We start from the raw sequence: 26,936 nt of genomic DNA on the forward strand, positions 1-26,936 counted from the left end.
TCTGAAAATAGAGTGAAAATAGTTGTACTTTCAGTTGTAATTAAGTAATCAGTTTGGCTGTAGACCAGTGTGGTACAGTCATAGACTGTATATAAAAGATTGGCATAGCCTCCAGACGGGTGTAGCAGATTAATGGGGTAGAAAGCTATGTCGAGCTTAAAGTCAGAGTTTTCTGTGTCATTAAAGTGGCGCTCTTTTTACCTGGCTAAATCACTATGGTAACTTACACTAGCACATTACAGAGCAGGTTATATTCAGTGTTTTGGTTTAAAATCGGCTAATAGCACCACATTTCCATTAATTCTTTTTTACAGCATGCTTTAAGCGCAGTGTAGATTCTCTGCTGGGACAAACTTAAGCTGTGCCTTACTTTACAGCTGGACTTCATTCGGTGGCATATATAATGCCACCGAATGAAGTCCAGCTGTAAAGTTACAACAGTAAAAACTGTGCCTTGCATTGTCACTGGAATTTGCAGACTCAGAGTTAAATATATTAACTGTACTTAAAATGTTTATTTTACCGCTCTTTGTGATAAATTCCGAGATTTTTTTCTGCAGCATTAATCTTTTGTCTTATTTGCAACAATGTTGCAATTTCTGTCATAGCTTTTGTGTTTTTTTAGTAGATTTTTGTCCCCACTTTATCATCATCCTCATCTGCTAGCATCTCTCGTTGGAGTAGGCAGGACTCACAGAGCTTATTTTGTGCAAAAGAAGAGTCATATGGTGCGTGGCACACCCCTTTCTTGTGAGCGCGCACAGAGCCTGAGACAGAAAGCCTGGCTTAGCTGAGAGAAAGTCAATAACCACAGTTGTCATACCCATTTTAGGTTTTATCAAGCCAGCTAATGGAAAGAAAGCCTGTCTGAGGTGAGCTTCCTTTTCATACCCCTCAGGTCTGAAAAGCAAAATCTGTATTCTCTCTAATGCCCAGAAGGCAGTGACTTGTCTGGTACAGAAGTCAGTAAACATTTGAAGTCACGAATCTACTGAATATAACATTTTGTAAATGATAGTCAGCACTAGAGTAATGGAATAAAAGAAGATAAAGTCAAGAATGATTCAGGACAGGTGAGAGGTAATCTGCACCTTATTCAACATGCTTGGTTTCAAAACAGCAGGGTGGTAAGCATGAAAATGCTCAGCTTGAGGCCTCATAACAGGACCTGACTAGTGAATGGTCAGCTATGACCTTTTTTTTTTTTTAAACAGTATGGTTTCAGTCCGGTGTACCAACCAGGAATCAGAGAGGCTGAGAGAAGTTAGAAGTTTCCAGTAAGCTAGCTAAGTGACATTCTGGCCAAGGTAATTCTAAAAAAAAAAAAACATATATATATATATATATATATATATATATATATATATATATATATATATATATATATAATATATATATATATATATGCAAACCATTACCTTCACTACCTTCGAAGGCAATATATTTAAGAAGTTTTCCTCAATGAAAGTGTGCCCACACTTTGAGGGTCAGTGACTGAGGTACAGCACCTACAAATGGAAGGAAGAAGACAGAAAACTAACAAAACTGCAGCCAAGAGAGTGTCTGAGAGGGACATATCCTCAACACAAAGTCAGTAGTTAATGTGCTGCTGCGCTGATTCATTTATTTGCTACCAAGAATATTTAATCCTAAAATAAATCTCCACAATGAAATCTCAGCTGACCCTAAGAGTGACTCATTTCCGAGGCATCATGAAACCATGAGGCTACATCCATTTTGAGTGTAAAGACTTAACTCAAAGGTAGGACACAGTCAAATTAATTAACATGTTATATGAAGTGCTACAAGAATGTGCAACAAGATTGAGTATTCAAAGACTGGTTATCTAGGCCATGGGTTACAATCAGGTAAGTATCTCCAGACTGGGACTGAGGTAACTTTAACTCAGGTTTAAATACTGTCATAGCTTGGACATGGAGAACAGGTCCACCAACCAAAGTCCTCCCTGGACCACAGCAAAAGAGCAGTTAGTGCCTCCCACCCATCTACGCACTCAAACAGAGGAGAGAAAGTTAGAATGAGAACTGGGAGAGAAAGATATAAGGCAGGTCTGCATCTGGAGGATGGACAAGACTAAACAACCACATAAGGGAAAGACTTCATATAACTAAAATTACTGCATTATATAAAAATTCACACCAGGTATCAGGTCCAAAGATGTTTGGATGTTTGTTTTTGTAGGAGGGTGTGTGTCTGCTCCAAAATCTGCCGCTTTAACATGGGTATCTATGGGGCCTGACTCACTTTTCAAGTCAGCCTCAAGTGGCCACCCAGACTGTAATGAAGGCTTTTTATTTAAAGCTCAGCAGCCTATAAGTGCCAACTGCAGCAACACTGACGATTTCATTATTCTTCAGGTTTTCACCAGAGCTGGAGGAGGGTTTTTCTAAAGTTGTCTTAGACTAATTAATAATGTGACAAGTAAAACCTTTTTAAAGTTCCTAATAAGAAAGTGTTACCACCTTAAGGAGCACCTCCACCCACAGAAGACACACAACCTCCAACTGTTTTCACAGAGTAGTTCTCTCTATCATACTAAACTCTCTGGCCATTTCAAACTCCAGCCAGGGGGGTGTTGCAGCTGAGCATCATCCTTTTAATAAAGTAACAGCTTTAATCTTGTTACAGCATGAGGTCAGGTGATTTTGACTGCTGCTGATGTCACCCATAAGGCCTTGCTGCATCCATGATGTGTTATGGTCACCACTCACAATAATGTGACCCAGTTTCAGGTTTCAGTGCCGACCAAAATACTCCTCTAAGTAGAATGAAAGATGGCAGAGAACGAGCAGCTCACTCTTCTTAACATGACTTATTGATTAGAGCAGGGATTAATCATTGATAGACAGAGTGCTCGAACTGGGCGTGAGTAACTTTAGAGTTTCATAACATGGTTTCAAGTGTGACTTCACTTTGCAAGCAGTGATGTGACACCTGCACATATTCAGACTTACAGAGCCACATATTTATGTTCAAATATAAATAATCAGAAATGTTTAGAATCATTTAAGAAATTGTGAAAACTTGTACTGTTGTAAATTATTTGAGTATTTTTATTTTCATAGCAGGAGTTTTTCATGATTTTTTTTTCTGAATATCTATTATCAACTTTGTTTTTATTTCATAACTTCTTCTGGCACTGGCTTCATCAGAAAGACCCTCTTGGTTATGACGTGCATGCACACACACAGTTGAAGAAGATCAGAAGATCAGATCAATATAATAATAAAATAAATAATAAAAATAAAAATATGAGTGATAAAAATGATAAAAAAATACAATACACAATAATAAATTAACATTAGAAGAATCTAGCCCCGATACACACTCCAACGCACACACACACTCAGCACTACCACCCCACATAACTGTCCATTTGACCACAAAAAGTTCAGTTCAATGATAGCCCTGGCATAAAAGCTGTTCCTCAGTCTGTTTGTTTTGGGCTTCATTGTCCTGAAACGTCTGCCTGATGGCAGTAGCTGAAACAAAGAGTGTCCAGGGTGTGAGGGGTCCTGGAGGATGTTCTGTGCCCTCCTCTGGCAGCGGCCATTGAACAATTCGTGGAGGGAGGGCAGGGGACAGCCTATGATCTTTTGAGCAGTGTTGATGACTTGCTGGAGTGTTTTTCTGTCTGCTGCTGTGCAGCTGTTGAACCACACGCACAGACAGTAGGTCAGGATGCTCTCTACAGAGCAACGGTAAAAGGACACCAGCAGATTTTGGGTCAGATAGTTGCTCCTAAGAACCCTCAGGAAATGCAGTCTCTGTTGGGCCTTTCTGACAGTGGTGGTTGTATTGATAGTCCAGGTCAAATCATCTTGCAGATGTACTCCTAGGAACCTAAAATCTGAAACCAGCTCCACTTCATCCCCCTCGATGAACAGAGGTTGAATGACATGTGTTGTCCTCCTAAAGTCTACTACCATCTCCTTTGTCTTAGTGGTGTTCAGGATCAAGTTATTCTCACTGCACCACCTTGACAGCCGCTGCACCTCGTCCCGGTATGCTGACTCATCCCCCCCTGATATGAGCCCCACCACAGTGGTGTCATCCGCAAAGTTAATGATGCAGTTACTGGCATGTATGGAGGTGCAGTCATGTGTGTAGAGGGTAAAGAGTAGGGGACTCAGCACACAGCCCTGTGGAGAGCCAGTGCTGAGGCTGATGGCTGAAGAGAGGTGGGGACCTACTCTTACCCTCTGGAAACGGTCTGTCAGGAAGTCCTTGATCCAAAGACAGGTGGAGTGTGGTATCCCCAGATCTGTCAGTTTAGTCACCAGCCTGCCAGGAAGGATGGTGTTAAACGCCGAGCTGAAGTCCACAAAGAGCAGCCAAGCGTAGTTCCCCCCCGCTCCAGGTGAGAGAGGGCAGAGTGGAGGGCTGTGGCAATGGCATCCTCTGTGGACCTGTTGGCTCTGTTGGCAAACTGGTGGGGGTCTAGTCTGGGGGAGAGACTGGAGATGACGTGAGCCCGGACAAGCTTTTCAAAGCACTTCATAACAATTGGTGTGAGTGCCACTGGCCTGTAGTCATGCAAACCTCTGATAGTGTTCTTTTTGGGGATGGGGACGATAATGGAGGACTTCAGACAGGGAGGGACAGCAGCCTGGCTCTGGTTGCCTCTGGTTGCTGTACCTCAAAGCGTGCAAAGAAGCTGTTTAGCTCCTCTGCCAGATTTATGTTACTCTCATCAACTAACAGGCTGGGTTTGTAGTTTAAAATATGCCGAACCCCTTGCCACACCTGCCTGAAGTCGTGGCTCTGGAAACAGTCCTCAATCCTCCTCTTATACACAGCCTTGGCCTCCCTGATGCCCCTCTTCAGGTTGGCTCTGGCAGCACTATAAAGCACTCCATCACCAGCTCTGAAGGCGATGTTCCTTTCTCTGAGTAAGCTTTGCACCTTTCCATTCATCCATGGCTTTCTATTTGGAAAATCCCGGATATTCTTGTCCACAGTTACAGTGTCGATGCACAACTTGATGTACTCCAGAACAGCTGAGGTGTACTGCTCCAGGTCCTGGTGCTTGAATACGTCCCAGTCAGTTGTTTCAAAGCAGTCCTGCAGCTGTTGAGAGGCACCTTCAGGCCAGGTCTGAACAGTCTTAGATGTAGAACGAGCAGTTTTGCTTTTATTGTTTAACAAGGCCGTATATCACTAACCCATCTTACTAGCAAACCAGGCATTTAAGGTGGGACTTGTTTCATAATGTTCACAACAGGAGCTGCTTATAACATGAATTCCTACATGTTAGATTTCTTTTTTAATACACAGGCCACTTCTTTATGGGGCAGCATGACCTCTTATCAAAAAGGCTGGCATGTTTGAGAGGTAAATAAATTGATTAAAGTATAAGAATATAGCTATCACAATCCCCAGGTTTAGATCTTGTTTTTTATGATTCCTTGATAATAATTACTGATAATTCCATTTATTCTATAGTGAGTTGGTTCTTTGTGATATTTTTTGGTTTCTGTGTTGTGTTGTAGACCTGCCCAGGGTGTACCCTGCCTCTTGCCCTATGGCAGCTGGGATAGGCCCAGCCCCCCAACAACCCTGATATTGGATAAACAGATGAAAATGGATGGATGGATGGATGAATGGATGAGCTCACTTTTGCAGTCTTGGTCATCTTCAGGTATATTCTGTTTGGTTTCATCCTGAGCCTGTCTTCTTAGTTTGTTTATGTATTTACACTCACATTTTGAGCCTTTTAGTTGGTGTTAATCCTAGTTTAGCATGAATAAAGTTTCCTCAGTTATGTAAAGTGGTTACTGAGATAGTTCCTGTTTTACATTGTGAGTTAGAATCTCTTTGTATGATTTTAAGTATCACTTCCTCTCCTTGATTGTCTGAGTGTCCTCACCTGTCTCTCATCACTCAGCTGTGCCCACTCCCCAGTAAGCCTTGTCTGTATTTATAGCCTCAGTTGACCATCTGTTTTCTGTTGCATTGTCTGTGTAGTCTACCTGTTGAGCTAATTCTGTTTTCCATGTTACTCTGTAAACATTTCTAGTTCACTCCTAGTGTGTTTGGTCTTCTTTCAGATTTATTTTCTTTTTCCCTCCCTTTTTGCACATCAGCCCGAAATAAAGAACTTTTAGTTGAGCATTCTGCCTCTTGCATCTTCTCACTAATGAGAAGTTAATAGCCCTTGGACTTGACAAGTTAAAAGACACTGTAGAATCTTCAGCACCACTTATTAAAATATTTAAGTGTGTGTATGTATGTATTTGAACAATCCAAAGAAATCATTAAAACCCCCAAATTACCATGACATTCATGAGGTGCATTTGTAGAAGATTAAAGATCACAGATCAAAGATCACAAATGACAAACAGCACCAATGTAAAATGGTTACAGGTTGTGTGACTGTAAAGAAATGACAAGAAGTCTTTTTTTTAAATATAGAACATTTTATTCCAATTTGAGAAAATGATGTTGAAATTCTGAAGTAAAGGTTTTAATATCAACAGGACCTTTGCATTTAATAGTAACACCTTACATGCCTTCATCCAGTGACAATGAAAAGCTTCATTAAAGGTTTTTTCATTTATTTTTCATATTTCCCTTGTAAGAAAGAGTTCAAGTATAAAAATTCCCAACAGTGTAAAATTGCCCATCTGATGAATATGAAGCAAAAGAAGCACAGCTACTGAAACCTCGACAACAGCTATACATTCTAGTAGAGAAAAGCAGCTTTTTTGCTTGTTTTTGCCAAAAAAAAAAAGATTAGTTTTTCCTCTTATCTAAACACAGAAGAGGCAGAGTACAGTCTGCATGCAAAGAGGCCCGCATTTAAATAAAGTTCTTCCATACAAAAAGGCATGAAGCTAATATTTAATGTCATGTTCTAAAGAATCAAAAAGATAAAAAATAGAAGTACAGTGCACATTTTTAAATAATTCCTACATCAATATTTTGGTTGAGTATGTTATTAATAATAATAATAGTAATAATAATAAAACTAGTCAATAACTTATATATGCCTTGAGATGAGTACATCATATTATTAATACAGTACCGCCACTAAGTCTCTACTCTCAGAGCGTCAACATAGTCAACCCTCAAAAATAAATATCTTAAATAGTAAATTTCTCTCTTTTTTTCAGTTTTTTTTCTCTCTCTTAAATAGCAGTAAAAATGTAAGGCACAGAGACGAACATAACGTCGAAGAGTTAACCCACATCCTCTCCACCCCACCTGGTGTTCTTGACAGACATGAGGCAGGCCAGTTGTCGGGGTGGCTTTGGTGAAAGTGTTTGTGAGTGCGTACCTGACTAAAGCAGCACAGAGGTGGAAATGCTGACAGTGGCAGTGCTGATTGACCGTGGTGGGGGGCTCTGCTGTGGGGCTCGGTGCTGTGTGTGAGTGTGTGTGGGATGGGGTAAAGTTGGTTCCCAAATGGCTCGGCCAGGGATTAAAATGTGACAACTCAACAAACGAGCACAAGTGATGCGTTCTTTCCAGAGTGATCCGTCTGTGTGGCGCTGGAGCGGGCTCTGTCGACCCCACCACCACCACCAGCTGCTGCTCTCCCTGTTTCTCCCTCTTTTTCCTTTCTCTCCCCCGCAAAGTCAGAGAGAAACACGACTGCGCTGCCTTTGTCTTTGACTGCTATGTGTGCAACTCTGGATGTATGTGTCAGTTTACATGTGAGCGAACCGCGGAAAAGCAACAGATTTAGTGTTTCTCATTGTCCGAAGCCGTTTTCAGTCTCTCTCCTTTTGTCAGTGCCTTTGTTTTGTTTGCCAAGTCCCCCTTTAGTCCAAGAGTCAAGTCAGAGTTGATGACATTTTCAGTTTCTGTTCTTTGTTTTGTTTTTTTCTTCTTTTTGTCTGATGGTGATTTGTTTGCTTTGCATAGGTCAAGAGGTCGAGACACAGAGTAAAAAAAAAAAGGGACATTCAGCATCAGGAAGATAATAAGGTAGTTCTTCAAATGTTTGTGACATGGCAAGTTACTCCTCGACTTCCCGACAGAGGTCACATAAAATAATAGCTAACACAGTGGAAACAGTTCCATTTCCCTGATTATCAGAAAATATTAACTTCAAAAATGCATTTGAAAAGACAAAAAGAACTAGCAGAGCCCTCAATGTTTAATAATAACAAATAATAAATATAAATGTTATGAGGGCATTAAATAACCGAACAAGAGGGGCAAAAAAGAGCATTTTCCTAAACTAACGTTAAAGACAGCAATAGGACCTATACCAACCACAGGGATTAGTTCCTGGATCTTTTTACTCTAAAGATAAGTACTCTACTACAATGATAATAGTAATGATAATAATAATCATAGTAATAACAACAATAATAATAATAATAATAGAAAACCATTTTCATTATTTGTTCTGCGGCTTTTTTTTTTTTTCATTTTCTGTTTTTTTTTTGTTTGTTTGTTTCTTGTTTTTTGTTTTTTGGTTGAAGCACAGCAAGTTGGAAAGTTACTGTAAAAAGTTCCCACCTCACCATCATCATCATCATCATCACTACCATCATCACCATCATCATCACCTTTTAAAGCAACTCTGCTTCTGACTTGTTGACATGCCACACCCTTAAGGCCAATCCCTCTGTTTTTTGTTTTTTTCACCTCCAGAATTAACAAATCAGCTGTAGTCGGGGTGGGCCTCCTTGCTCTGCATGTCCAATGCTTGCAGGACCTGCTATTGCATGCGGTCAGCTTGCAACTGCTGAGGCTGGTACTGGCCGAAGGCTGCGGCTGCAGCAGCAGCTGAACCCGGGGCAGTGGTGGCTAAAGGTTGCTGGACAGCATAGCCATATCCGGCAGTGGCCACGTAGCCTGTGGCTGCAGGGGAGGCGGTGTAAGGGTACTGCTCGTAAGCAGCAGCGGCAGCGCTGGCTGCAGCAGCAGAATACTGTGCATATGCGGCTCCGGTGTAGTCGATGTAGGGGGAGGAGGCAGTGGGAGGTGCAGCAGCTGCAGGCTGCACATGCGGGATGACCACGCTAGGCTGAACGAAGGCCTGAGGGTACACATAGTGGGCCGGGATCCTGTGGGAGAAACACACAGCTGTGACAGTTGTTTGATTCAGCACAGAACACCAAAACAAAACAAAACAGAAACAATAAGGAAAAAAAAATCCCCCAAAACCCAACTCCACCACACTGCGGCCAAGCGCCCTCCCACCACCCTGACCCAGTCCAATTCACCAGTCAAGAACAGCAAGGAAATGCCTGATAGTAGGGATTAGAACAGTATAGGGTTGCCAAAATAGAAAAAGTCTGTGAAAAGAAGACTGGAAGGTGAGAAAGACTTTCAACACCCAGATTTGGGTCCCACCCCCACCGGGTTACTAAATTCTACTAAAAAAAAAAAAAAATCACATTTGTACGATTACATTTGTGCGAAGTACTGATGTCATCTTCTCTATGATGTAGAACATGTGAGGCAGGTTTGAGTTTGTGTCGTGGAGGCAGAACTACAGAGAGGGAGGTGAGCTAAAAAGAAAAAGAAAGAATAAGTCTGAGATTTGTAACCTGCAGCTCATCTGTTGGTCAATTTGTACATTTAACTCTGGTGCTGTCCCCGCCTGCTGGAGGGAGAGCAGGGGTGACAGCAGGGGGGGCCTTTACAGTGCCGGGGGTGGGGGTGTGAACAGAGTAGATGAGCCCAGGGAAGCATTGTGAAAATGTCACTGCCACTTTGACAGCTGGACAGTTTTAAAAAGGGACGCTGCTGGCCATTTCCCCCTCTGTGTCAGGACAATGAGCCACCGAGGCAGTGGGGGGAGCTGGGACTAGGCTCTGCACTGAGAGGGATGTTTCGATTAAATAAACAATTCTGAACAATGAGCACATTCTGCCCTCCATGACATAGCCTTATCCCAGCCCCCAGTCTCTATAAGGTCTGGAAACTCAGTTGGACAGCTAGCATGAAGGGAGCTTTTCTGAGCGAGAGAAACTTTTTACTCAAGAAGTAAAAATGAAAAACTTTAGGGCCGTCTAAGAGATAAAAGCAGAGTTGAATTTAATTCAAATGGAGTGAGAAATCTGAACTCCAGCAAGAGCCATGTGTCTGACTTTGATTAAAGATCTGTTATGAGAAAATCTGCATAATCAGTGGATATCAGGCAGTCACTTTGGAGTCTGGATTGGGAGAGAAATGGTCAGAAAGTAAAGCATGAAGGGCAGGATCTATCGTGGCAACCCTATTGTGAGCACTCCATTATCCAATCCAATCCACATCTCAACCGAAAACAGCTGACCAGGAAAAACAGGAGAAAACATAAAGAGGAAAAGAGGAGGATATATGTTCAAAAGAAAAACAGAAGCAAAAAAACAACAACAAAGAAGTTCATCTCAAGTACACAAAAGCAACTACAACACAGCACAATCACTCAACTGAAAAGACACAAAAAGGAAAGGTGGGTGGGAATGTGGAAGGATGGTGTTGTGTTACTAAAGATGTCAACGTAAAAAAAAAATGGCACACGCACAGGCTCAAGCCATTTTTGAAGGCCAGTAACAAAATTTTTACATTCGAAAGATTTTGCATTTTATTCAGTTAAACAAATTTGAAAACCTTCAGAAACAGCATTTACAACATCGTGTGACCCGAAAAACACCACTTTGAAACCGTCACAAATGAAAACTCAGTGGGTTCAGGCCTAATAAAAAAATAAAGACAAACTCCTTTGCACTGGTGCAGGGAGATGTTTACAGATGTTATCTCGTGTGAAATCACAGAATTATTAACAAACAAGGAGGGAACTCGTCATATTTGGAATGGAAGACTCACTGATTGGATGATCGTGTAAGTATACTATATTGCTAAAAGTATTCACTCACCCATCCAAATCATTGAATTCAGGTGTTTGAAGCACTTCCATGGCCACGGGTGTGTAAAATCAAGCACCTAGGGATGCTGACTGCTTCTACAAACATTTGTGAAAGAATGGGTCGCTCTGAGGAGCTCAGTGAATTCCAGCGTGGTATCGTGATAGGATGCCATCTGTATAACAAGTCCAGTCGTGAAATTTCCTCGCTACTAAATATTCCACAGACAAATGTCAGTGGTATTATAACAAAGTGGAAGCTATTGGAAACGACAGCAACTCAGCCACAAAGTGGTAGGCCAAGTAAAATCACAGTTGATGCTGAGGCGCTTAGTGTGCAGAGGTCACCGACTTTCTGCAGAGTTAATAGGTACAGACCTCCAAACTTCATATGGCCTTCAGATTAGCTCAAGAACAGTGTGTAGAGAGCTTCATGGAATGGGTTTCCATGCTTTACATCGCCAAGTGCAATGCAAAGATGTCAGATGCAGTGGTGTAAAGCATGCTGCCCCTGGACTCCAGAGCAGTGGAGACTCTGGGGAGTTCTCTGGAGTGACGAATCACACTTCTCTGTCTGGCAATCTAATGGATGAGTGTGGGTTTGATAGTTGCCAGTTGCCACTTGTCTGACTGCAGTCATTGCTGTTTGGTGGAGGGGGGGATTATGGTGTGGGGTTATTTTTCAGGAGTTGGGCTCAGCCCCTTAGTTCCAGTGAAAGGAACTCTTAATGCTTCAGCATACCAAGACATTTTGGATAATTTCATGCTCCCAACTTTATGGGAACAGTTTGGGGATGGCCCCTTCCTGTTCCAACATGACTGCACACCAGTGCACAAAGCAAGGACCATAAAGTCATGGATGAGCGAGTCTGGTGTGGAAGAACTGGCCTGCACAGAGTCCTGACCTCAACCTCACAGAACAACTGTAGGATGAATTAGAGTGGAGACTGTGAGCCAGGCCTTCTCGTCCAACATCAGTGTCTGAATTCACAAATGTGCTTCTGGAAGAATGGTCAAAAATTTCCATAAACACACTCCTAAATCTTGTGGAAAGCCTTCCCAGAAGAGTTGATGCTGTTATAGCAGCAAAGGGTGGGCCGACATCACATTAAACCCTATGGATTAAGAATGGCATGTCACTCAAGTTCTCATGCATGTGAAGGCAAACAAGCAAATACTTTTGGCAATATAGTGTATTTGCTAGTCTAATACCGACAACCAAACACACAAGACAAACACAATCAGACATTGTGATAAAGAGATTCCTCAGAACCTCCACTGCTTGGATACTTGCTATACACTTATTATCTAACTTTAATTAAAAAGGCAGGGGCTGACCCACAGGTGCGCTGTGTGAAAAGCCAAGCAAATGAGACTCTAATAGGATTTCACACGAGATGTCAGTGCTAAATCTATAATAGTATAATTTGATCATGTAAAAAATATACAAGCTTACAGTACTGTGCTCTGAAAACGCGTCATACAAGACAACAAATCTAATAATCTCATAATCTGATAATAACATGGGATCCATCTTTGTACACACTTTCTAATATTTGTATGACTCCTGGCTTTGACTCAGGCCTCATAGATGAAGATAGTAGGGCTTGCAAACTGGTTTTAGTTACTGAGTATTTTGAAAGATAGCTAAAGGGAACTCTTACACTCAAAGGTGCTGAATAGAAATCTAAAGGAGAGTTTTTAAACGGTCCAATCAGTGGGCATGTGTACCACATTAAGTAGGAACTTCACCAAACTTTTGAATTATTTTCTTTTTTGCATACAGTCACGTGAAAAAGAAAGTTTTTGTAGGACTCTGTGCAATCCTGTAAAAACTAAGTACACCCCCATAATTCAGTAGCTTGAAAAATCACCTTTTGCAGCAGTAACTTGAATTAATCATTTTTTTCTGTATGACTTCATCAGGCTGAGATCTGGACTTTGACTGGATCATTGCAACACCTTGATTCTTTTCATTTTCAGCCATTCAGTAGATTGGCTGCTGTACTTGGGATCATTGTCCTGCTGCATGATCCAATTTCAGCCAAGCTTTAGCTGTCAGACAGATGGCCTCACATTTGACTCAGAATACTTTGGTATACAGAGTTCATGGTTGACTCAATGACTGCAAGGCGCCCAGGTCCTGTGGCTGCAAAACAAACCCAAATCATCACCCCCACCAATTATGGCCTCCACTTTGGTCTTTTCTGTCCAAAGCACATTGGTCCAGAAGTCTTGTGGGTTTTATATGATGCAGTTTTGCAAATCTAAGCCATGCTGCCATCTTCTTTTTAGAGAGAAGAGGCTTTTTCCTGGTAACCCTTCCAAACAAAACATACTTGTTCAGTCTTTTTCTAATTGTACTGTCGTGAACTTTAACATTTAACCTGCTAACTGAGGCCTCTAGAATCTGAGATTTAGCTCTTGGGATTTTTGCAGTTTCTCTGACCTTGTGGGGAATTTGTTGGGATGTCCACTACTGAGAAAAGTGAGGCATTCTCTTAACACACAGACGAGCTTCAGACCAGTAAACTGACAATAATTCTGCTTTTGTGCGTGCGCTCACACTTGCTGATGATCAGCTAATCAAATGCATTTGATTAGCAGCATCTGGCTGCTACTTACCCTCCTAATTCCAATGGAAGCAGTACAGGTGCACTTATGTTGATTATTTCTTTGTTGTAACAATAAATCTTACACCATTGGAAAACCTGTCTAATTCCCCTTAAATGGTGCCACATTTGTAAGGAAAATACATTTGTAGGTTGAGCAGCAGAGTTGAGTATGTGGGTAGCATCCATGAAAAACTTGCCTAATCTTCTCTGCCAGTGCCAAACAACTTATTCTGTTATTGACTCTTGCTTTGAGCTTCTGGTACCCCAGGTGATGACAGTCAGGCTTGTCATCATTGGAGCCAATATCAATGCAGAGAGATATTGAGATGAGATTCTGCAACCAGCGACGATCCCATATCTCCACAGTCTGAGATCAAACTCTGTTGATAACAACGCTCGCCCCCCACAGAGTGGGATTTATCAGTGACTACCTCCAGGATTTGTGAGTGGAGGTGGATGGAATGGCCTCCCTGCAGTCCTGACCTCAGCCCCATTGAACACTCGTGGGATCAGCTTGGGTGTGCTGTTCGTGCCACAGTGACCAACACAACAACATTGGCTGACTTATGTCAATCGCTGGTTGAAGAATGGGATGCCATCACACAGCAGTGCGTGACCCAGCTGGTGATCAGCATGAGGAGGAGGTGCCAGGCTGTCGTGGTTGTGGATGATTCTTCCACATGCTACTGAGGCCCCTGTTTGTTAAATGAATAAATTGTTAAATTGCCAATATGTCTTGTTTATTCATACTTCAATCATCCAATCCAATAAACGACACCAAACTAGAGTCAATAAAAGCTGTTTGGCTTTGACAGAGAAAAATCAGTCAAATTTTTCATGTGGTACCAGTTAAGGGGAAATAAACAGGCTTTCCATCTTCTTGCCTTTTATAGCCAAGAAGCATTGTTACAACAAAGAAATAAGCGACAAAACTCAAATCTCCTTACTTTCTGTGCTAACTTTATAAACTTGTTAAACAAAACTTAACACTAATTTAGAAGCAAGTTTAACAGAGCTGCATGTGGCAGTAGATGAGGGGTCAGAACAGGGCTTCATGCGTTTGGTTAGATTCCGTAACAACTGTATATTGCTGATGTAGAGACGGTAGCTCAGACAGTTTTTGATTATCTCACATTTAAAAAATAAAATAAAATCCTTACACAGATATTTTTGAAATCAAACTTTTAGTGTGGTGCTGAGCTTCTTCCAGTTCACTCTATCTACACTCTATCTACAGTATAAGATGGTACGGGCAGAATACCACACACATACTCACACTCACACACACATATTAGCATAAGCAGCGTTTTTGGCAATAGGAAGCAAAGCTCTGCCTGACAGATCCCATGTGGCTCTTATTAAAACAAACAAAAAAAAAAATGCGGTGGTCATAGAATAAGAAAATTTAAATGATTCTAGTGACTATGTGGCTGATTTGTGCAGGAATGCTGGTATCTACGGTGTGTCTCACTGTTCCTGTGCCTTTAATGGAAGGTCATGCTCGTGCAACCCGGTGATTGAGTTCAAGGCTAAATAAAGGTTCTCTTCTATGCTGCATACTGTCTGCTGAGGGAGTCTAATGTGTATGAGGTGGTTGTGTTGTGTATGTGGGAGTTTGGCAACACAAACATTTGTTATTATGACCAAGCTGACAGTTGACTCAGATGTGCTTTAGGATATACAACACAACAAAACCTTCACCAATCACTCTGTATGGAAGTGTATTAACAGCAAAGTGACAATAATCTGAGCTGTGATGAAGTCAAGATTCAGAGTGGGTTGAGATATTTTCTGAGCGTGCAGAAAGTAAATTCTATTTTTGAGCTGTTGAAGGATGCAAAATGATGTTTAGCTGTGATCAGTTGTCTCTTGAAAAAATGGGTAAAATGCAAACTTCACTGCTAAAGTGAGTTTAAGGCACAAACAGTTTGAGGGGGTTCTTTGGTTCATGCATTTGTGAATTGTAACTTCATGCTAAGCATCTCTCACATTGAGTTTATGTACAATGAATTTATTCATTGCTGTGGATGGCTGCAGTTACATGCCCACACTTCTCTAAATTTTATTGAAGATTTCAGGTCAGTTGTTAACATAGAAAATGTTTTATTACAGTCCAGAGTTTATATGCATATTGGATCTTACTCTGAACAGTGTGATGTGCTCAGTGGTTGTGAATGTAATCTTTCCTCAGAGGTTGTCTTATGTCTTTGGAGCTCTCTGAAGATGGATATTTATTGCATATAGTGCTGTGCTGCTGTTAGGAGTTTATATTACAAACTCTCTGCAGAGGAGGAGGCCAGCTTATATGTCTCAAATATATAAGCTGCAAATATGCAATATGCAAATATGTCTCCACATATTTGTGTTTACACACAGGGCCTTAGACAGAAAGAATGCAAAGTGGGGCATGTGTAGGAAGAAGCCAGAAAGTCATGAGGTTTAATTGTTTACTTGTTGCAGTTTTTGTTCTAATCGGGTTACAAGGCCTTCTGCTCCATAGCAGGTTTCTGTCCTCCAATGACACCCTTATTAGGGAGAGTTCACATGGATGCTGTGCTTCAGTGCTTCGGTGGGTGCTTGGGGGTGTATCTTTGCTTGACACACATTGGCAGTAGCAGCCAATCATTACAGGGAAAGCTAACTGAGCACTGAGTAGCAGTTAGGATTAGCCACGCTAGCTGCCTGTTAGTGTCTTTGTTCATATACAACAGACTGATTATGGACAGCAATTAACAACTTCTCCTACATTTTGATGCCAAACTTCACAGGCAACCATGTTTCTCTCTCAGGATATTTTCATAATGTGCAATATTTGCTATTTGAATATTCATTCAAATGCTGTACCATTTGAATGAATATGATTTGATTGCCTGACGCCTGCGGTGGTGCTTCAAAAGTTGAATTTCTCTCAACTTGCAGCGCAAGCAAAGCAAAACAATGAACCCATAATTCAGTTCTGCAACGGCCGACATCACCACGTTCAAAGTGACAGAGAAGCGAGAGCATTGAAGCCTGCTGAGACGTGTCCATGCGAATCCCCACCTGCCACTGTCCCTGGACTGGGTCATGCTTGTAACTCGCCTCCCAAACTCACCGGGTACGTGAAAAAAAAAAAAAAAGATGATATTGTCACCGGTTTTTGCAAGACTATCCACTCACAGCCATATCAGAGGATCGGCACGAGGCACCCTGCAAACATCAACTGGATAAAAAAATGAATGGATGGATGATTTGTGCCTCTTTATAGGTTTATGTGGTGCCTTTACATCCTGTTTGGACTTCAAAAGCCACTGTGGGGGGAAAATACTCTTTAATTAGGTCAGTCTGTTTCTCTCAATTCCTGACAATTTTTGTCAGTAATTTGCTTTCATACATTAACCTGTTCATGAGTGACATAGGATGGATAACTTGAGTATAAATGCATATTAGAGGCTATATGTTAGACAGGCCCTAAAACACTCACATGACCCTATTTAAATGGCCTCTTCCCTGCTCTTATATGACACAGAGAGACAGCTCGCATACCCTCCCTGGACCCCCTAACACAGACACACACACAGCTCAGCTTCATGCGACTGCAGCGTCAGCATTCGGGTCTTTGTGTGGCACAATGGGTGCGCTTGTTTTCCTTAACACCACGAGCCCATGTGACGAAAGCTCACTCTGAGAGAATAAGAGAGGGAGAGAGAGAAATCCAGAGATTTGTTTGTGTCACAGTGGAGATTTTGGTACGCTGACTTGAGCTGGGTGCATGTGGACATATGCAGACACACAATAAGACCACATACCACCATATGTACCAGTGCAATCAGACACATATAAGCTCACATATTAGCTGGGAACCTTTTTGTTCATTCAAAAGACTTCCGCATCTCTCTATAGAGCAAAGAGTAGGAGGCTGACAGTGAGTTTGTCTCTGCCATGTTGGAAGATGTGATGAGCACACGCAAGCAGTGATGGGTTTTGTTATTGTGAGGGGAAAGTGTGAGGGGGAAGGGGCAGTAGAAAGAAAGTTCACACAGAAAAGTCACCACTCACTCAAACAAAACAGCCAGAAGAGAGAAAAAGAAACACGAAACAGCACATCCTGTTAACCAAAACAGATCAACCACAAGCTAAAAGCAATAATAGTTAAAAAAAAAAAAATTTTAAAACTGTTTCTCCTTGGTAAAGTAGACACGCTTCCACAAAAAGGAAAAAGAACACCCCAAAAAACCAACAATCAGTCCAGCTTTTTTTCTTTTCTTTTACTTTAAAAAAAAAAAATTACTAAGGTAAGAAAGCACACGGTTTAGCTAACAACACCACTTCATAACTGCACACAAAGCTAAGTTCTATTCAAATAAAATGAAAAAAGTCAAAACGAAACCCACGTACATGCATCTGTAATCACCATTGTGAGAGCTTGTTTGTGTGTTTGAGTCTACAGGTAATTCCTTTTCTCTGATCTGTGATTACGCTCACAGAACTATCCCACAAACCAGCACAGTTAGTTTAACCGAGAGCGAGCCTGTCGAACCAGAGAAAGATAGATAACATTGAGTGAGGCTGTAAGTTTCCATCACTGTCCACTCAGCACACTCGCACAAGAACGTGCACTCACTCACACATATTTCTACAAACAGGCAAACTTAGGAAAAGCAGTTTGACTGGAGGTTCTCTGGTGGACAATCATTAAAAAAACAGTTCTAATCATAGCTTACTGTCCACCTCTGATTATCAGTCAACATTTATTCAAGGGGATAAAGGATAAAATATAATACATCACACTGAGAAAACTGAAACATGTTTACAAAATTGATCCAATTCAAATCTCAGCATTCCACTAAAAAAACATGACTCATCAGTCCTTACCCATAAGGCCTTTGGATGAATGCAGGGTGAATCTGGGGAACACCAAAGGTAAAACCTGCAAAAAAAAATTACTTTAAATACAGAAAAAATAAACAGTCCCCTCAGTGACAGACTAAATGCCACAAGCTGAGTACCTTCTAGCAACATCCCAAGACAATATCTGAGAAACAAAAAAATTAAGCATCTTTCTGACACTCATGTGGCTGATTTTACCTGGTTGCATCACCCGAGGCTTGGCACCCAGGTATGCCAGGTTGACATTGGCCTTCCTGCCATCGATGATCGGGTTGGGGTCCTTACAGGCCCGATCTGCGGCTGCACGGTCTGCCATCGTCACCTGAGAGGAGGAGAAACGAAGCACTGAATGAGGTTTTTAACTGCAGTTGAGGGTTGAATAAGAAGAGGAACTTTTACACAGTGCTTATAAGAAAGAGAGAAAACATTTTCCATAGAAGTGTGTGTGTGTGTGTGTGTGTGTGTGTGTGTGTGTGTGTGTGTGTGTGTGTGCGTGCGTGCGTGCGTGCGTGCGTGCGTGCGCAAAGTCCTCCTTCTGTGTGGGCATCTCTGACAGTGACAAGTATTTGGCAGCACACACACATTTATCACCCTCATGTGGATGTGATGAAACTTATCAGCAGTGAACAGGAGCCAGGCTGACCACCACGACCAACCTGACGCCTTCATTTCTCCTTTTACGACCCTTAATTCTAATTAGAGCAGTTCGTGCTGAGCTCAGTCATAATAAGCATTATTGGGGAGACAATAAAGAAGAGCCAAATTATAAATAAATATGATGTAGAAGCAACAGCAAAGAAAGGATTTAAAACAAAAGTCAAGTGAAATATTGATTCCCACTCACAAATGTAGATACTGGATTAAATCAAGGGTAGACCAATGAGGGGAAAATGTAGTTTACTTTGATAACAGATCAAATAAGGGCCAAGTTTGGCTTCTATATTTCTCTTTTTGGATAGTTCTTTTACATATATGTATTTTTTTATGAAGGTCAGCTTAGTCAAAGTATATGTATGTATAAATAAAGAGATTTTCTTTCTTTTTAGTAATAGTGCGTGGTTGGTTGCTCTTATCTCAAGAAACGTGCCTGAAACACTTTTGTTCTCTGGTTTGATAACAAGTCTGAGCAGGACCTTTTAAACTGCCTTAAGAGGAAGAACCCATGGCCGTTTCAACAAACCTGCTCTGCAAAATCAAGACATTATCGAGAGGTTTCTCTCAGCCCACCGCAGCTGCCAGTGTGCGAGCAAAAAAAATAAAAAACGTGTCAGGGCGCATACCAGCGCGCAACAAGTTGGTGGGTGCGAGGTTGCAACAGAAGCCAATGACAAATTTAAGCAGGGGCTGCTTATCAAAACATAAACAACCCGTGACCCGCAGATATATCAATGTTAGTCACGGTGTTGTGCAAGACAGCGACAGCCTTAACAGAATTTCAAAACGTGCGCAAATGGCGCACCGTAGACGTGAACTCTCGTGAAAAGCTGCGGTGTTATTAAGTGATACTTACAAATCCGTAACCTCTGGACTTGCCGGTCTGCCTGTCGGTAATGACCACCGCTTCTTCAATCTCACCAAAAACTTCAAAATATTTCCTGAGACTGGAATCCGTGGTGTGGTAGGGAAGACCCCCAACAAAAATCTTGGTATAGGTCGTGTCCTTTTGCGTGGTGTGCATCGTTAGTGCAAAAATACAATAAATAGAAACTATAAAAAATAATAGTAGTGCAATGTCTCCTTATCGATAATACTTTGGATGAAGAGAGATAGAAAGAAAGGGAGAGATCAGCTGGCTCTAAAGTCTTTCAGAGGAGAAAACAAAACAAAAACTCGACAGTGAAGAAGCCTGGAGGTAGATTAAACTTGCGACAGTAAGAGGGCAGAAATATGGAGCGGATTGTCCCAAAGATACCATCAGGTGTTTCCAGCTCTCTTCTTGGTAACTCTGCTGTCTAACTAAATAGGTTTGGGACCCATTCCTAAAAGCGTCGCCTCTAACTCCACCCAGTTTTTAGTCCATCCCACCAGCGTGCACAAACAGCTGGGAAGCCTGCTCAGCGTGAAACGTATGAGCTCCTTCACTACAATGATCCGGGGCCGGAATCACGTTTAATTAACCATCAGGGGCCAACAAAACCAGACTTCACTGATCATATGTTTGGCACATAAAAGAGCAGTGACTGAGGAACAGCTCAGGTGAAAAATAATGTGGCTTTTTACAAAGACCTGTTTGCACCTCAGTGAGTGAACAGACAGGTGTGGCTTTGAAACTCCTCTGAGAAGATTCACATGGCACTACACACTGTAAACCCAGATTTTGATTCCACTTAAAAATACTGAGTTCATATTACTTAAAATTACCTAGAATGTGAACATTACTTGTTAATGTTGAGTAGACAGTACTTTTTGATGGTCTATCTTATTGTAATTAATGTGTTTGAGTTCAAACAACTTCATATCATCAAGTTTTGCGCCTGCTAAAAATCTAGTTTATACCAGTTTAAACAGACTGGCTTAATGAGCAGTGGCATGGTAGTGTGATGGTTAGCACTGCTACCTCATGGGTAGAATACCATCTAGAAGGTCTGGGTTCAAGTCCACCTTGGCCCAGGCCTCTCACTGTGTGGAGTTTGCAATAGTAGATATTTAGTCCTTTTGTTTGGTTTTTATTCACAACTCTCTCGTATAGTTTTTCATTGTTTTATTGCTGTGTGGAGTTTGTATGTTCTCCCTGTGTCTCTGTGGGTTTCCTCCCACAATCTGAAGACATGCAGTTACTGGGGTTAGGTTAATTGGTCTGTGTAAATTGCCTACAGGTCTGTCTGTGTCAGCCCTACAACAGGCTGGTGACCTGTATGGGGTGTATCCTGCATCTTACTGCCTTCTCAGGATAGGCTCCAGCCCCCACCCCCACAACCATGAAAAGGATAGGGGGATTGATTGATCAAAAGACATTTTATTTTTTCATGAACTATAAAAGATAAGTTTGGTCAATTAGAACATACAATTTAGCTCAGTTGGAAATGGAGTAGTGCTTACTTAACAGGCTGAGTTAAATAAATGGGTGGTGACTGCTTAAACTAAGTATCTTCAGTTACTGAAACTCTGTTATTAGTACATTCAACTTAGATCTTTCATTCCATTCCAAAATGTCTCGAGTAATGTCTGTTGTTGTTCCTTGAGTGGGAAGGTCATGATCTATGTGACTTTAATTTATCTCTGTACTTTCCGAGTCAGCTCTTACTGTTTTGAAACTTTCAGTAATTAAATCAAAAAAATCAAATAAAACAATCAGTGAATTCAAACAGAAGTGTCAGAGTCTGATGAGGACATACTGCTGCATCTCTGAATATCCTTCTGAACAGCCCAGGAGAACTAATTGACCTCCAGTAACGTGAGAAGGAACTCTGCTGTTAATCATTCATGGTGTCTCACTTCTGTGAGCTGGCCTACATATGTGTATCTATCCCACATAACACAGCAAGTAGACACATTTACAGCGGGAGCATTACCTTGTGTTCATTTCTCAGGTTGCTGTATGGGAACCACTGATGATCAGTCTAACCTTTATGAAACATAGATCACAAAAAAATTTATTTATCTCCAACCAAAATCTGTATTCTTCCAGGTAAAAGTCTGACAAGAGCCAGTGATGCTGTAACCTCCATCTGCAGGAGTCCACATCCCAATGAATTGCAACCTGATAAGGCTGTTCACTCTATTTTATTAATGCAGCCACACGCCCTTAAAAGTCCAAATAAAGGGGGGCCAATATTGAGTTTCTCGAGCTCAACAATGGGGATCTGGTCAGGTTGCGTGCTCTTATTGTCTCTGCAGCATGCTGACTAGTCTGAATTGCCTCAAACAATATGTTGCCCCCACTCAAAGCTTCATTTATTCTTTATTTCCAGGAATCTTGAACTTTTAAACCACCAGAAATGTAAGCCCACTTCGTCAATGCTGTTTCCATATTAGCTGTTTCTAGAGGAATTAAAAAATAAGCATTTTCCATGATAACATGCTGTCAGCGTAGGAAGGCTGTAAGAGCTGGAGCTTTGTTCTTGTCAATCATTTGGCTTTTGCGCACCAGTCAAGCAGAGGAAAGCTGATGGTTAAAGGTCAGTGAAACAGACCCACAGCACCAAACTAAGGTATCAGCCCTAATCTCTCCTTTACAAAAATATGTTTTAAAGTTCTGAGTTTTCATGGTGAATCTCTAAAACTTTTACATTTTATGGATTGTAATAAATCACTGATAACACACTTGGCTTTCACACACTCTCAGAACCATGGAAAAAAAGGGGAAAATCAGAATTTAATTTACAATGACTTTGCCTTAAACACATCTTTTTGCACAAAACTTTTCCTTGCATTTTGCCAAAAACAGTCCCTCATAGCTTGTCTTACAGATGAGACTCCAGGCTCAGTCTAACTCACTGACACAGCGCCACCTTATGTGCAACAGCACAGCTGCACAGAGTACACCATTCACATGCAGTGTGAGACAGGAAAACAAACAGTCATTTTTCTCAGTTCTGGGCAAAAAATGCTCATTAAAATCCATTTGGTCTGTTGGCATTAAGTGCATAAAATTTATTCTCTTTATTAATGCATTCAGTGAGGTAAAATACATTGAATTTAATAGAAAACCCTTATATTCCTTTGTGTTTTCCAGTTCTTCTTCTGCAAACCTTCACAGTAAAATAGCTTCTACTTTAAAGTCAATCACAAACTAAAAATATATTTTACACAATTCTGATACATGTATTTTACAAGTTTAAACAACTATGTCCATGCAAAATGAATTATTTTTGGCTCCTTTCCTCTTTCTGTATCCCTATATTGTGCTGATTAATGGCTCATTTGTGTAATAGTTTAAAATACTTCTTCTTTGTCTTCTGCATGTTGAAAGCTAAAATCACTCTCCAGTTCCGCTAAGGCTGTAAAGGAGCTTACCTTGGTCACCTCTTCTTCCTCCTCACCTTCCCTCTCTATGCCTTCCTCTCTATGATCGACTTCCTCCTCTCTCCTTTCTCTCTTTCCTACCTTCTTCACCTCTTCCTCACACTCCCTGCCATCACCTCTATCCTCCCTCACCCACTCTCCTCCCTCTGCATCTTCACGTGTCCATCTGGGATGCCGTGGTGGTAGAGGCGTGAGGGGTGTGTCTTCGTCCTCAGCTGTGGAGGCGGTACAGGGGACACGGACACATGCAGACTTGGTCCTTAAACGCATCTTGAGTTCATTTTCTTTTAACTGAAAGAGGGTGGAGAGTGTGTGGGAGAGGAAAATGAGATCAACTCTGGGAAAGAAAAAACTATGACAGAGCTGGGGTGTTGAGGAAAATGTCACATGTACATATAGATACACACAGACACACAGACACACACACACACACACACACACACTGTACCTTGCGTCTCTCTGCAGCCAGCCTGATCTTCTTTTCAAGCGCTTCTCTACTGTGGACACATTGAGCTTTTTTGACCTTAAGAGACTCCAGTCTTGCAGGAGGCCTGCGCCTGACACCTTCACCATCATCCAGCTGATACACACAAACACAGAGCATTGCGTAGACAAGAAAACATTACTACCACTTGCCTAACCATAACTTTATGCCTAACCTCAAAACAAGTCTTAAACTTTAAATGTAACAACTTATTTTTTGCAGACTTTTTCATCCCTTTTATACCTGTAAACACGTGTGATCATCTGAGGAAGAGTAGACCACTTACTCTTTCAAATTAAACTTTTTAAAACTTTCATATAATATTTTACTCTTAGAATTCTGTAGCATCTTTTAATAATTTGTTCCTCTGAGTCATGGATTTCGGAATCCAGGAAAACTTGCCTGCATGTGTTTGTGTGCACTTCTCAATAGAGGCACATAATGTTTTTATTTCCCTGAGTCTGATGAGTTGAAAACAGTAAAATGCATCTTTTAGACCATTTAGCCTGTTTATATCACTACACTGACACAGTGCTTTCTACCAAATGTAAAGCTCCACGTGCAGAAAGGATAACTGGCCTGTTAGGTCGATAGTGCACACGAGGTATTCACCGTGATGCTGTAGGCTTCTCCAGCCCTGCTGCCCTTTTCTCTGGGCTGCTCCTTTGTGATGATGCCCTGGTTCAGCAGCTCCTCCAGGATCACACTGGACTTTTGACGCTCAGTTACTTCACTATACCGAAGAAGCATGTCTGGGAAAAACCAAACAATGAACTAATAAACCACTAAAGTTTTGGGTCCTGGGTTTTCTCTACAGCATGATGAGTCAGGTTGTCCATTGTACCCACCCTCTTGTGTAATTCTGGCCACCTCACTTTCTCTGATGCTCTCAGATGTTAGAGGAGGGAGTGTTCTGGGCACTGCTCCAGGTATCTCTCCAGGTGTCTCGCTGTTCTCCATCACCACCCCACTGTCTGTAGTGGCCTTCGACACGGCCGAGTCTCCACGACCACTGAGTTTACTTTCCATCTTGTCCTGGCAGAACAGAGACACAAAACAGATGCAGAAACATCATTCTTGACACCATTTCTTACAGTATTGCAGACATGATGTTGTCTTAGTAACTGTGTTGACATGTTATCATGAGCACAGTAGCACGGGAACAATAATGTGGTTCCCGTGTAATAGGCTATTTGTACTCTGTTTGTATTTTTTATTTCATCATCCCAATTTGACAGCTGCAGTAACTTTGGACATTAAGATTTTACAAGAAAAAAAAGTTTTTATAAATACATTTTCACCTTTTATTTTCTTGTAGTGTATATTGGCATTGATTAAACAAGCTAGGCAGCATATGAAGCAACTAAAGTTTACTGTGCAAGTTCACAAATGCAAATAAACTTGCATCTACAGGCCTGTTAGGCTGAGTCTCGCACTGTACTTTTAAGTAATCTTTTTCAACGCTACGTGGGTCACATGTAAAATATGAATTGATTTATGGATTTAGATGAATATTAAGTTGTTGTTTGTTTGTTTTTTTTTACCCCTTTTATATGCATTTAAACTGTATACACAATCAACAGTCTGTAATCTGTAAACATCTTAATGTATTAAAACATCCTTTATGTTCCCAGTAATCCCCATTTAAAAAACTGATTCAACTTTAGCATCCAAGAGCAAGCCTAAAATTTTATTTATTTTTATGGGCTACCAGTCTTACAAAACCTGTTAAAGAAAAGAAGAAAATATTTTTTTTTCTACAAGCCAGAGGACTTCATAATAAATATCCAACTCCATTCATATTAAAAGAGTGTTTGGAGAAATGTTTGTTTCAATCTCATAACATTTAATTAATTTTCTTTTAATAATTAGCATAAATATTCACGATAAATACATCTAACGATGAATTTCCTGCTTTCCCTTTATGACCGATGTATGTTTGGTAAAATTACGCAGATGACACTGATTTGGATGTTAACACCTGCGATGTTACAGCTCTTCAAGATTTAAGAGCTCCTACAAACATGAAGAAACATGACCTCCTCTCCGCAGATTCATTAGCGGGTTGTGGGACATCGAGCCTACCTCGTCTCCATTCACCTCGTCGGCTTTCAGCGGTTGGACCGCGGTGTTTGTGGAGTTCACGCATCCCATCTTCACCTTAAAGCAACGATGTGAAGTCAGTCCGTAAAATTCATAAGCGATCCGTTATGTGTTGTTGTTTTCCTGTGTGTTTCGACTGCTGTAGATTCGCATTCCTTCACTTAAACACTGCTTGCAGTCTCCATGGGTCCGGTGCGTTGCTAGGGGCCGTTGCTACAATAAATCTGACCTGGTCAAAGAGGTGATACTATACAAGCTACGACTGACATCCGGGAGCAAACAGTGGCAGTCATTCAGGGGCAGAAACTGTAAAAATGTAGTAATATATATATATATGCAAAAGTAGTAATATATGTATTAATCTCATTGTGCATCCTATATAATGATAATAAAAGCATTCTATTCTATTCTATTCTATTCTATAGGGGAAAGTGGGGGTGATTTGTGCAAGCCGGGAAGTTGTACCACCCTCTGTTTCTAGGGAACCATTGAAGAAATTTGTCATGTGACCACACATTTTTGGAGGGTCAGCAATTTTACTCATCCTGCAAAGAAGAGAGCCTCATTGCATGAGAGGGAAGCACATTTAACTTCAAAAAAATGTTTTTGGCCTTACAAAGTAAAATTTCTGTGATCAAGGTTTTTTGATTGTTGTGTCTGAACAGTTATAGACAAGTTTGAAAGCATTTTACAGATGTTTTAATGCTTTGGTAAGCTACACTATGAGTCTATACAGCTAGCATTATGTTAGGTCAAAACTGCTGGATGATGCATTTTTTTCCAAAATGTTGGGGTTGGGGTGATTTGTGCCAGAGGGCCTGGGTTAAGTTGTGCCAGTGGCACAACTCACCCAAACTTATGAATATTTTAAACATATTATTTATTTCAGCAGGGATATTTTCCCAGATGAAGCTCACAGACAGGCCAAACCCAGAAGAGATCGCCACTAGTGCTGCTGCTGATCTGCCTGGACCATCACATGAGGAGCCAACCCATGCCACAGGTCTTGAAGCACGTCCAGACCCGGGTGAACCATCCACTCTTCCAGAACCAAATCCCAAGCAATCAACAA

The 26,936-nt window shown here is 41.2% G+C and overlaps 2 protein-coding genes across 2 annotated transcripts; both read right to left on the reverse strand.

Moving 5' to 3' along the window:
- Positions 1-7,201: 7,201 nt before the first annotated feature.
- Positions 7,202-20,276, reverse strand: rbm24a (RNA binding motif protein 24a). The gene is made up of 4 exons (XM_030741850.1): positions 19,823-20,276; positions 18,511-18,634; positions 18,298-18,352; positions 7,202-9,044 (listed from the first exon to the last, which is right to left on the reverse strand). Exons 1-4 carry the CDS (start codon positions 19,988-19,990, stop codon positions 8,696-8,698), a joined length of 696 nt encoding a protein of 231 aa, XP_030597710.1. The 5' UTR covers positions 19,991-20,276; the 3' UTR covers positions 7,202-8,695.
- A 2,306-nt stretch (positions 20,277-22,582) lies between these two features.
- On the reverse strand, positions 22,583-26,069 carry stmnd1 (stathmin domain containing 1). Its single transcript, XM_030741849.1, has 5 exons — positions 25,847-26,069; positions 24,610-24,796; positions 24,374-24,513; positions 23,726-23,857; positions 22,583-23,568 (listed from the first exon to the last, which is right to left on the reverse strand). The coding sequence occupies exons 1-5, from the start codon at positions 25,913-25,915 to the stop codon at positions 23,188-23,190; spliced, it is 909 nt and encodes a 302-aa protein (XP_030597709.1). The 5' UTR covers positions 25,916-26,069; the 3' UTR covers positions 22,583-23,187.
- Between the last annotated feature and the right edge of the window lie 867 nt (positions 26,070-26,936).

Source organism: Archocentrus centrarchus, chromosome 11, assembly GCF_007364275.1.
Source record: "Archocentrus centrarchus isolate MPI-CPG fArcCen1 chromosome 11, fArcCen1, whole genome shotgun sequence".
NCBI lineage: Eukaryota > Metazoa > Chordata > Actinopteri > Cichliformes > Cichlidae > Archocentrus > Archocentrus centrarchus.

Coding starts and splice junctions, on each gene's coding strand:
- rbm24a (XM_030741850.1), bottom strand. CDS start 19,990: ATGCACACCACGCAAAAGGACACGACCTATACCAAGATTTTTGTTGGG. Junction 18,635..19,822: donor AGTCCAGAGGTTACGGATTT/GTAAGTATCACT, acceptor TCCTCCTCTCAG/GTGACGATGGCAGACCGTGC. Junction 9,045..18,297: donor TTCATCCAAAGGCCTTATGG/GTAAGGACTGAT, acceptor TTTCTCCCACAG/GATCCCGGCCCACTATGTGT.
- stmnd1 (XM_030741849.1), bottom strand. CDS start 25,915: ATGGGATGCGTGAACTCCACAAACACCGCGGTCCAACCGCTGAAAGCC. Junction 24,797..25,846: donor ACGAGGTGAATGGAGACGAG/GTAGGCTCGATG, acceptor CTGTTCTGCCAG/GACAAGATGGAAAGTAAACT. Junction 24,514..24,609: donor GGCCAGAATTACACAAGAGG/GTGGGTACAATG, acceptor GGTTTTTCCCAG/ACATGCTTCTTCGGTATAGT.